The sequence below is a fragment of the Cyanistes caeruleus genome, chromosome 3 (assembly GCF_971803275.1).
Source record: "Cyanistes caeruleus chromosome 3, bCyaCae1.hap1.1, whole genome shotgun sequence".
NCBI classification, from domain to species: Eukaryota; Metazoa; Chordata; class Aves; order Passeriformes; family Paridae; genus Cyanistes; species Cyanistes caeruleus.
This window is the reverse complement of record NC_141703.1, coordinates 73,183,974-73,195,926: the sequence shown is the minus strand read 5'-3', so window position 1 is coordinate 73,195,926 and position 11,953 is coordinate 73,183,974. Positions and strand designations below refer to the sequence as shown.

At 42.2% G+C, this 11,953-nt stretch overlaps 1 protein-coding gene across 1 annotated transcript; it reads left to right on the top strand.

Moving 5' to 3' along the window:
* Positions 1-3,186: 3,186 nt before the first annotated feature.
* RAB39A (RAB39A, member RAS oncogene family) lies at positions 3,187-11,346 on the top strand. Its single transcript, XM_086881945.1, has 2 exons — positions 3,187-3,521; positions 9,674-11,346. The coding sequence occupies exons 1-2, from the start codon at positions 3,199-3,201 to the stop codon at positions 10,098-10,100; spliced, it is 750 nt and encodes a 249-aa protein (XP_086738071.1). The 5' UTR covers positions 3,187-3,198; the 3' UTR covers positions 10,101-11,346.
* The last annotated feature ends 607 nt before the right edge of the window (positions 11,347-11,953 follow it).

Genomic DNA, 11,953 nt, shown 5'->3' with positions numbered 1-11,953 from the left:
GGTTGTCATGTAAGAAATGTCCTTCCCATCATCATGTGAAACCCAGCTGGCTTGATGACATCTTAGAGGAAGGACAGTCACTGCTCATTGGAAGGGAGTATCCCACCTCCAGTACTACTCTGTCAAAAGAAAAGAGTTTGCAGGAAAAAAAAAAATCTATAGGTTTTCATCTATTGAAACTTGGTCTGTGAAAAAATGAACAGCTGTATCAGCCTCCAGACTAAGAGCCTAGGCAATTAAAACAGGCATGGATGGCATCTTGGTTCCAGACTGGTCCCTCAGTTCTCTTAGGTCCTTGGGTGTCAGCAGAAGGCAGCAGCCACAGGCTGTCTGGGGTTAAAATAAATTGCTCTCACCTGTTTCTCTAAATTTCTATGTAAGCACATGAGCACATTATTCAGGAGTGCTGTGATCTATGTAGTCACCTACCCAGTTACCACTGGAAAAAAAAAATCCATGCCAGGCCAAAAATGTAACAAGAAATGAGGAATTTTTAGATTGAAACATCCAGAATTTGAAGTTTAGTGCAGTCATAATGGTAATAATGGAGAAGATTTGGAAGTTTGGGGTTGTTCGGCTCTTTTATTATTTCACAGAATTAAGGTTTTGACTTACCCTCCCTGGGAAGATCAGATTGAAGCTGCCAATGCACAAATGGTAGAAACTGTCTGAAGGAAAGTCAGATTTGTGTTGCTGCTTTAACCACTCAGATCTAACCATCCCAGCTCCTCAAAACAGCAGTTTCTGATTGCTTCTTTTGACTGCTGGTCTGAGACCTTTGTGAGAGCTGCATGCTGTCAGGGCCTCTGTACTCACTGGTAAATTAATAAAAACTGAATGACTTGGATATAAAATACACCCACCATGTTCACTTCAAAACAGACAATACAAATGCAGGTTTAGGTAGAATTTATCATATGACACTCGAAAGACTACAAATGAAGAGATAAGGTTTTGTTTTAGATATGTATATACCACAGCCTTTCTGCAATGACAAGCTTAGCTAGACAGACCAGACTGTGGAAGCCTGATAATATTTGGAGACATATTTTGCTCAACTGTAAATGCCCTCCGCAAATTGACTTTACTCACCTGTTAGGAATTAAATGAGCTGTGTAACTCATTAGCGTGGGGTTTTTCCAGCCCAGATGTGCAAAGGATAGCAATCTGCTGTGCATCTGATCTAGGTATTATACAGTGAACAAAGTCCACTTGAATTTTTCAGTATTCACATTTGGCAAGTATCAGAGCTACTGATATCATGTACCTTGAGCCTGTGTTTCATACGTGAATACTTCTTGTATATAAGTGCCACTTTTTCCAGAACACTTAGGAAAGATTCCCAGGAATCACCTGTAATCATGTCCCATGAAGAACTGCAAGAATTTTACTGATTTCAGCCTTATAAGGGTTCATTTATCATTACCATTATTAACACAGTTTTAATTGCTGCTTAAAGGAGCAACTAGTCAGGTACAAGCTATGTTCAATTGGTTTTGAGAAGAGCTGTTGAAAGTATGAGGGAGAAATGTACAGAAGTCAGAAGGGAAAACACTCAGAGATACATGCAGACACAGAATCCCAGTGTCCCAGGGACTGACTGGACAGCCTGAAAGGTCCCTGGAGAGAAAAGATTCTTGGGGCAGGTGCATAGTGTAGCTTCAGCTCAGCATGCATAGCAAGGTAAGATCCTCTGGCAGCTCCTGGCTGGGCCTTTTACAGCTTCTGGACTGCTGGGCCACATCTTTGCTGGAAGGTTCTGGAGTCACCTGGATCTGCTTCCCAGAGCCAGCCACCCATTCATATCCCAGACAAACTCATTTTGGGAAGTGGAAAAAAAAAAGTCACACATCTCCTCTCCCTGTCCTTTTCACTGTCAAAGTGATTCATATCAGTATCCACTTGCTGCTGACCTTCTGCCAGCAACAACCTGCTTCCCAGCTGTCCCAGCCTACTCAGTTGGGTTTTCAGGCTCACTGCCCATGGCTTCCTCACCCCAGCCCAAACTACAGAAGAAGCTGATGCAATTCTGTTTACCAGAAGTCAAACATTTTCCTTTTATTTGGCTCTAATGCCCTTACCAGCCATCTGAGAACTATTAGTGTGTGTTATCCCATGTGGTTCTGAGACTTAAAAGAAATCTGAGGAATCTATTGCTCAGCAGATTTATCATAACATGGTAGTCAGCTGAAGATCCCAGGAGGGCAAAGAAATTTCTCTGACGCGGGAATCCCTTCTAACACAATTGTTCTATGACTTTGGGTAAAGGCACTTTCACCAAGGCCAGATACAAGCAGTTTGTTCCACTGGGAAATGAAGAGTGTATGTCCCTGTCATTTCCAGTATTATGTCCTTTCTCTAGGCAGTTTGAACGATTCTCTCTGGGGATATCTAGATTGCTCACTCTCCTTTTCCCTTTTGCCACTTTCCCAGCACATCATTACAATCTGGCACTTGTTCCTCTCTATCTGTTGACCTACCCAGCTCCCACCCCACCGGACACCTTCCTTTCCAGGTCCGTGTTCCTTTTCCACCTGCCGATCTGGTTCCTTCACACCTCCCCCAGTATTTCCTTTCTGCTCCCAATTTCTTTGCAAAAGTCATGCTTTAACTGTCTCTCTCCTACGGTTTTCCATGTCGGCCTGGCGCGGCTCCCTTCTCCCGGCCCAGCCCTGCACTTGTTGCCCGCGGGGGGAGCTGGGCACGGGCTGTGGCCCCGGGGCAGCGTTCCCTGGGCTCGGTGCGGCGGAGGAGGGCCCGTCTGGCCGCGCACATGACGGCACGGTGGGAGGGCGGCCCCGGCGGGCGGCTCGGACGCGCCACCGCCCAGCGGGCGGCGGAGGCGGCCCCAGCGCGCACCGGCGGCGCCGGCAGGGCCGGGGCAGCGGGAGCATCGGGAGCATCGGGAGCATCGGGAGCATCGGGAGCCGCGGGAACATCGGGAGCCGCGGAAGCAGCCGGGGCAGCGCGGGCTGGGAGCCGCGGCCGGAGCGGGGCAGCGCGGTGCTGAAGGGACAGCGCCCGCCCCGCCCCGCCCCGCCCGGGCAGCCGGCGGGGACCGCGGCGCGGAGCCCCGGGAGCGGAGCGGGGGTACCCGGCTGTCGGCCCCCGCCCGGAGCGGCGGGAGCTCCGTCCTGCCCCTTGGGAGCGGCGCCCCGGGCCCCGCGCAGCGCCCGCCGCCGCCCGCCCGCCGCGCCGATGCCGGGCGTGGGGGCGATCGGGGCGCGGTGCAGGCACCGGCCGCGCAGGAGCCCCAGGAAAAGCCCCAAGGCGGAGCCGGGCCAGGCCGGGGCCGCCATGGACGCGGCGATCTGGATCTACCAGTTCCGGCTGATCGTGCTGGGCGACTCCACCGTGGGCAAGTCCTGCCTCTTGCACCGCTTCACCGAGGGCCGCTTCCCGGGGCCGCTGCACTCCGACCCCACCGTGGGGGTGGACTTCTTCTCCCGGCTGGTGGAGATCGAGCCCGGCAAGAGGGTCAAGCTGCAGCTCTGGGACACGGCGGGGCAGGAGCGGTTCAGGTACAGGACCTGGGATCTTACCCACACCCCCTCCCGCCCGCTCCCCAAACCTGCCTACCTCCGGGCACACCCTGCTGCCCTCCCGGGCCTGTACCCTCCTCGTCCGACACATCACAATGACTTTGCCTTGCCCCCCAGCACATTTCCCTGCGCCCATTTGGTTGCTGTGCCCCAAACAGTCCTCCACCCCATTGTCTGCCAGTGGTCCTAGCCCTGTGGCCCACCATCCCTCTTGTCCCACTGCCCACAAGTTCCTTCCCAGGAGTTTCCTTCCCCACCCTTCCCCTTCAGACACACCAGGGAACAGCTACCCTTCTCCTTCCAGCTCTCACTATAGGGTAACAAGTGGCCTTGTCCTGTTTCTTCTTCCCTCGTCGTTTTTCCCCCGAAGTCCTGGACCTAACGTAGCGATCCCTCCTCTACGTTTTTTCTTTCTTTGCTGCAAGAGGCCCCTGTCTAATTCTGCATTTTTTACTTCATTTCTTACTTTGTCATCACCTCCGAACTCATCCTCCCCTGCAGTATTTCACTCTGCCATTAACTCTCCCGTGCGATCTGGTGACCAGGCCGCCTCCCAGCTCTTCCTCCTTCCAGAACAACAGCACTGTCTGCACCAGTACAGCCAGCTACAGTCCCTTACCAGTGTTTTATTTGCATCTGCACCTGCTGTGCCCTGATTGTTGCCAGGAGTCTTCACTGATAGCTGCTACCATTTATAATGTAGCTAATCTAGCTCAAATGCTGCACTGAGTATTAAATCTTTCTCCCCTCTGTTGCAAACAGTAGCAAAACCACCCTCTTTTCCTCTCCCAGGAGAGTCTCAGCCATTTCCCGCTCTACGAGTTGATACTGTCACTCACTCTTGTGTCTCTGTTGTATCTGTAGTGCTTGCCGCTTTAGGTAAATCGTGCATGGATTTTAGTTTGGATTTGAGATCGAATAGATACGAATTCACAGCTCAGGAGACGCATAAGCTATCTCCATGTACCTGACCAACACACCTGTTGTTACTGGAATTCTAGCAAGAGGATTGAAATGGGCCCCTTCACTGGCCAGAATCAATTCCTCTGTACTCCCTGTCTTCTTCCCTGTCAACAGTTGTGCAGATTCCTACACCCAGCTGAAGAAGTGGGACTGCACTGTTTAACTGGGGAACGACAACAACTTTTTTTTTTTTCTTTATAATAAGCATTAGAGTGAAACAACAAACAACTTTCCTGGCCTTGCATGGGTCACAATTTCAGATGTATTTTTGCAAGTAGGCTTCTGAAGGGTTATTCAAGAAATTAACAATGTTAGTGGAAAGCTCTTAGCATTTTTTTTACCTTCTTTGTGCCTTCCAAACTGAATGTAGAATACTTGTAAATAAGTCACTAAGAGTGTATAATCTCTTTATTTTGAATTTGCTGTCAAATAGCCAGGATGGCCAATGACAGGACACTCGACTGAAAGAAATGCAAATGGACAGAATCTTGCATACATTTAAAATCAAATGATGGCAATCCTTTAACCCCAGAATGCTCAGGGGATATACACTGATGAGTCATGCAGTCAGCTGCTCTTAAATTCACCTCTGTGTTTTTTCTAATACTCAGAAGATACAATCTGAAGAAAGTTTTAAATATTTGGATTTGTTTTTCTGATAAGAGTTTCTTATTGGTTGGTGTACTAAATGTCATAGTGTTTATTGTATGGTCTGGTTTACATTTAGTCAAATAAATTGTAAAATATTTTACTACATTGCATGACAGGTTACAATGTTGCATTCTGTTCTCTGCTAATGGAGAACACTACCGATCACAAGCAAAGAGATCTCAGGAAAGAGCTAATTACTCCAAGAAATTATCTTATACTGGGGAACACCAAGCAGTTTTCACTTCTGATTTCCAGTTCTGCTCTGGCTCACTTGCATTGGGATTTCCAGGGATGTAAAACCTGTCTTTAAAGCTCCCTGGGAAGTTTCCTGCATGCAGGACAAACTACTGGCTGCATAATAACCCCCTTCTTTTGGTCCCAGGCATTAGGGACATTCCCAGGGGAAAAGGAAGGTGTGACACACCTGCCATCACACTCTCCTGAAAGATATCATGTACTTCCTTGGAGGAATTATTTGTGAAAAATTCTCACATGTCTCTAGTTCATTGATGATTCCGTATTTGAACTGGATTTCATGCATTGACTTAGAAATTGTTTTTAACATGCCCTGAAATAGCAGCTATTGAATATATTTATTTTGACATCAGTCAGGCATCACTAAGCAGAATCTCCCATTGTCTGAGGTGCCACATGAACAGTAACAACATAATCAGTAACATCTTTAGCATCTTACTAGAACAAGAACCTACAGACTTGCTTAGTATAGACTCAGGTCTGTAATGCAGATTAATGTAAATGAAGGGCACATCCTCTGTTTCTTTCTATCTTCAGATCAGTCATTTAGAGCAATCTGCTGGTTTGTGTGTGTTTTGCACCATCTACCTTGCTATGTTTTTTGTTTGTTCGTTTACTTTTTCCGTATTTAAATCCAATAATACATTTAAATCATGAAACCTCCAATGCAATAAAATTCTCAGTAGTGGTGCTAAGACTGAGAGTTCATTTCAGCAGGGGCAAAATATTGTGGGGATGCTTCCATTAACACACTTTTTAGTAAGCCAGGATATTAGATACATTCTGTTTCTAGTTCATTTTGAAAATAACACACTGTCCTACTCTTTTTCAGTAAACAATATGTATTTTCAAAATTAATACCATTACAATGTAGTCTTTAGTCATAGTATAAAAATAACTCTTCAAAATTAGATAAAGCTTTTAATGAAAGTTATGTTCATCTGGTAAAGATCAGTAAGACCATAATAAAAAAGAAACACTGTAGCTGATTTAAAGCCTCCCTGAAGCCATACTCTGATGTGATTATACAAAGAATCATAGAATCATAGAATATCCTGAGTTGGAAGTGACCCACACAAATCACCAAAGTCCAACTCCTGCCCCTGCACAGGATGACCCCAAGAATTATGCTATGTGCTGGAGAACATAGTCCTAGTTCTCCTTGAACTCTGTCAGGCTGGTGCAGTGACCACTTCCCTGGGGAGCCTGTTCCAGTGCCCAAACACCCTCTGGGTGAAGAACCTTTTCCTAATATCCAACTAAATCTCCCCTGACACAACCTGAGGCTGTTCCGTCAGGTCTGTCACTGCTCACCACAGAGATCAGTGCTTGCCCCTTCTCTTCCCCTCACAAGGAAGATGCAGACTGCAATGAGGTCTCCCCCCAGTCTCCTCCAAGCTGAACAGACCAAGTGACCTCAGCCACTCCTCACAGAGCTTCTCCAGTCCCTTCACCATCTTCATTGCCCTCCTTTGGACACTCTCCAATAGTTTAATGTCTTTTTTATACTGTGGCACCCAGAACTGGCCCCAGCACTGAGGTGAGGCTGCCCCAGCCCAGAGCAGAGCAGGACAATCCCCTCCCTTGCCCGGCTGTGATGCTGTGCCTGATGCCCCCCAGGACAGGGTTGGCCCTCCTGGCTGCCAGGGCACTGCTGCCTCATGAAGTGTAAAAGCACTGGGACAGGTTGCGTGGGGAAATGAATCACCATCCCTGAAGTTATTTAAAAGATTTGCAGGTGTGTCAACTCGAGGAAGTGGTAGTGGTGGACTGTGCAGTGCTGAGTTAACAATCACAGTCAGTGATCTTAAAGATTCTTCACAGCCTAAAAGACTCTGTGGTTCTATGATCTTTTCTCTGATTTTAGAAAACCACATAACATGATATTGTTTTTATGAACATTTCTTTAAAAATTTTGTATTGCTTTGTTTTTTTGAGTTGCTGTTTTCTAAAGCCCCTATGTTACACAAATATTTTTTAATTTTTTTTTTTTTTTTTTTTTTTTTTTGGTAGTGAGAAAACTGATTTCAAATTATACATATGAAAAGTACAGAAAAAAAATACTGTTGTCTCTCCAATATATTCACCCAGTTTTTGTGATGTACAGCACAAAGTTATAGGACACTTTTTAGTCATCTCCATTAAAAGCAGTACATACACATAATTCAATATAATGGCTTAGATCATCAACTACTGTAAATTAGCACTTTTCTGCAGAAGGGACTTGCAAGAGATGAGAGTACTGACTGCTGTGTAGCAGTCATCCAAAAGCACACAGAGAGCTGTGTTTCAGTATTCTAGTTCATAGACACATGATATAACATCTTTTTATATAGAAATACTTGGCAGATGACACATTGCATTTTCAATAGTAACCTACTTTCTTTCCTGGCTAACACATTTCTTTGTTTTCAAGGTTTGGTGTGGGGGCAGGGTTGTTTGGGTTTTTTGTTTTGGTTTGGTTTTTTTTAAATGAAAGTAGGGTGTATCAGCTTTCACTTCTCCATACCAAATCCCATTTTTGTCATCCACATCTGCTCTTACTAGAAGTACCTGAATTATTTTTCTGCCTTCATTTGTGTTTCCACACACTCTAGAGGGAAAAAATGGTTAAGAAAATCAGAAACAGATCCTTATGGCACTTATATTTAATACTTCACAAAATGTGGCACCCCTCACTTAAGGTCTTAAACAATTTTGTGAAACAGTGTGCCATTTTTCATATCCAGGCATTTTGAATTAATCTAAGTTTAAGATCCTGTTGTTTTCACATTCAGAGAGACACTGCATGGACTCTGTTACTGGGAATGTAGAAAAGAACTTTCTAAGCATTAGGAGAAACAGTCCCTCCCTCTTATCTAAATAAAACAATTTAAAATGCTATTTGCTGTGCCTAAATGAGTTTATATATGCCAAGAAATCGAAGTCTTCTTTATCTGCACTTACCTATCTGTAGGAGGACTATTGCTGCTAATCATACCTCTGTGTTCAAATTGTTATCAAAAACTCTAAGAAATGTGATGAACTGAGAATTGGAGGGAGCCACTGTTATAGAAAGTTGTGCTATTTTATATAGCTCATCCTGCTTCCTAAAGTTTTGAGATTTTGGCATCAGCATCCTTTTCATAATCATGAGATAAAATGGAATTAATTTTTAGCTTAGATTATGATTTCAAATAATGACTGTTTGAGGACTGTGCTTCTCATTTCATTTGTAGGATACTTATATATACACTAGTTATATATTTATGCCAGCAAGAAGTGCTTGTGTACATTCCTTGGTAGCACGTCCTTTAAAATATCTCTTCTTACTCATTCTTCATTCTCTCCTGCTGCTCATGATTAGAGACTTAAAATAATTGTTTAGTTCCTGTATCTTTCACTCTCTCTCTACATTGTAATTTTTTTTTTCCTTATTGTAGAGCACATTAATTATTTTTTTTTCAACCAGGAGAAGAGATTCCAATGTCCAAAATTCCTTCCAGTGAATGTTCTGGAGCTTTGAGGGCTAAAAAGTAGAAAATTACTCTTGCCAGCCCTCATGCCAAAAAATTGTAAATTTATAAAATATAAAGAGCTTTTGAACCTCTGTGTGAGAGAGACGCTGGGGGTAGATGTGTCCTTTGCCTGTAGTAAGTGTGTATTTGCCCAGCTCACTCAAAACTTTTGGACAGTTTTGTTCAGGGAGTTTCCTTTCTCTGCCTGCTACCTGTTGACTTCTACAAGCACAAAGACTTATGATTATCTATGTAAACATTCTTTTAAATAATGTTTCTGCAAGGAATGCAAAAGGATATGCTTGAACATTGGCAAGTTTGGGCTCCAGGTTTCTTGATATATGTGCACATATTTCAGTCTGAAATAATTGAATAGAAAAAAGTGCATGTTTATATGAAGCTGAAGGACTCAGACTTTACGCCAAAAGTATGTATCTTCTCTTCTGTGAATATGTCCCACAGTTTGCTAATAAAGACCACTTTACAGAATAATTCAGCATTCAATATTTGCCCTAGATATTCATTCAGTATTTTACCCAACCTTGTTTGGTTCAGGAATGATTAGAAAGCAAATTTTGAATGTAGGAAAAAAAATAGTAGTCTAGTAGATAAATTATAAATTTCAATCAGCTTTAAAAAAGGTAAGTTATTTAATAAAACTTATAAAATATAAAAACTCATTGCCATATGGAAAAAAAAATCACTTTATGAATAAGGTGAAAATGCATTTTAATTTTCCTTTTTCTTTTTTTCTTTCCTTCACAGGTCAATAACACGCTCTTATTATCGCAATTCTGTGGGTGGCCTGCTAGTATTTGACATCACAAATCGACGATCTTTTGAACATGTGAAGGACTGGCTGGAAGAAGCAAAAATGCACGTACAGCCCTTTCAGATTGTGTTCCTGTTAGTGGGACACAAATGTGACTTAGTGTCACAGCGCGAGGTTACAAGAGAAGAAGCTGAAAAACTGTCATCTGACTGTGGTATGAAATATATAGAAACTTCAGCAAAAGACGCCACAAATGTTGAAGAGTCCTTTACAATTCTTACACGAGACATCTATGAACTTGTAAAAAATGGAGAAATCTCAATACAAGATGGATGGGAAGGTGTCAAAAGCGGCTTTGTTCCAAATGTTGTACATTCATCAGAAGAAGCTGTAAAGCCCAGGAGACAATGCATCTGCTGAGTTTGTAGCATGCCAAAGAGCCCATGGGGTGTTTAGAAGATGATGCCAATCTAAATGACAGAAAAATAATTTTGAAACCATATTAGATCATGGCATAGCTGAATCATAGAACAGTAATTTGGTTTTGTATCCCTCTGTCTAGGTTATAATCCATAACACTTTAAGTGCTTTTTTTTCTTTGCAGAGTACAATAACTTCACGTGGTCTTCACAAAAAAAGTTATATATTGCTAAAGGGAAAACTAATTCTGTAGCAAGACACTGAGAAAGTGCAATAATCATCATGACCATATCCTCGCTTGGGCTTTGTATTTTGAATACTGTTTAAAATCAAATCTTGTTAGATGAGGATCAGATGCACTCATTACTTTTGTTCATCCTGCCTTAGCTTTGGACAAGAAAATAATATACCTTATACTTTTTTAATGTGATTCTTTACTCAAATGCAGGGTTGCTAATGACCATTAAAGTTTAGGATGCTGTAGAATTTGATAATAAAGATAACTGTAAGGAAAGCAAACTGAAAGATTGCTCCAATAGCAAACACTTTTGATATGACAATGAATACAAGCCTTACTAAAGAAAAAGAATGTTTTAGAAAAGATGATTTATTTGTATACAAAAATGGGGAATAGAAACAATGGAATTTACTATTAAATATTTTCTGAATTGCCAATGAAACTAAATATAACATCACATATGATCCAGCTGTTATTTGATTTGTATACAAAACAGCTTTCCCAACCACTGGAGTTACATTTCAGCGGCCAGATCCTCAGCTGGGTAATTATCATTGTCACTCTGATGCCTATGGAATTACGCTAATTCACACAAACAAATTCCATATTAGCTTTAAAAAATAAAACTACTTCAAACTAGAAGTAAAAAAAGTTAAAAAGTGCTGCAACCCATGGGAACCCAGGCCTTAAATGTGAATAGAGCTAAGTTTTATTCTTAGCCAGAAAATGTTAAACTGTTGTTTAAAACTGTTAAAAATTTGGAGAGGAAAGAATTTCTAAAAAAATGCTCATCTACAGAGAGCCAAGTTTGAGAACTCCTATTCTAAGAAACAAACCCATAATACCTTCTAATAACAACAGTAGGAGAAATCTGTGATCATGTAGCATTTGACTGAGCTTGGAGTCATCTTCCTACTCCTCTGAATATAACACACACTAGCTTTATGCAAACTAGGTCTAGCATGTAAATACCAAATAAATCTATTTATATTTTATTGTAGTATAAAAGATGAGTTGATCTCCAGAGTTAATAAGCATCTACAATTTATCTGGCATACTCATAACTACCAAACATCAAACCAGTTATCTTCATATAAAAGTGTGTTATTCATGTACAATTTTCCTTTTTCATGATCAGCTAACAAGTCTATCTAATCTAATTTTCTTCTTCAACAAGCATATGATTGGTTTTCTCTCAGGTTATTTTTATGCTCTTTTATAATCCTTTTTCAAACATTTTGTAGTATGAGGCAGGTTGTTTGGTTCCAGTTACTTTAATATTTAGGGGAACTAAAATCATTGACTTCAAAAGCTTGAAAGTTTAAGCTTTTCTAAAGCCTGAGTCTTACTTGCACTGAGGCACAGTTACACTATCATGGAAGGATACAGAGGCCTTAAGATAAACAGGAATCAGCCTTAATTCATTAGCAAATAGAACAGTTAATTCTAGTCTCAGCATGCCACAGAGTAATTGTTGTGAGCCTGATTCTCTATTAAACTACATGTACTGACACCAAATCAACTTTGTTTGGAGGGTATTCTAAGCCCTCTTTACAAATTAAACATGACCACAGATGCCAAAAGGTAGTGCAGAATCAGGCTGTGTGCATTTGAC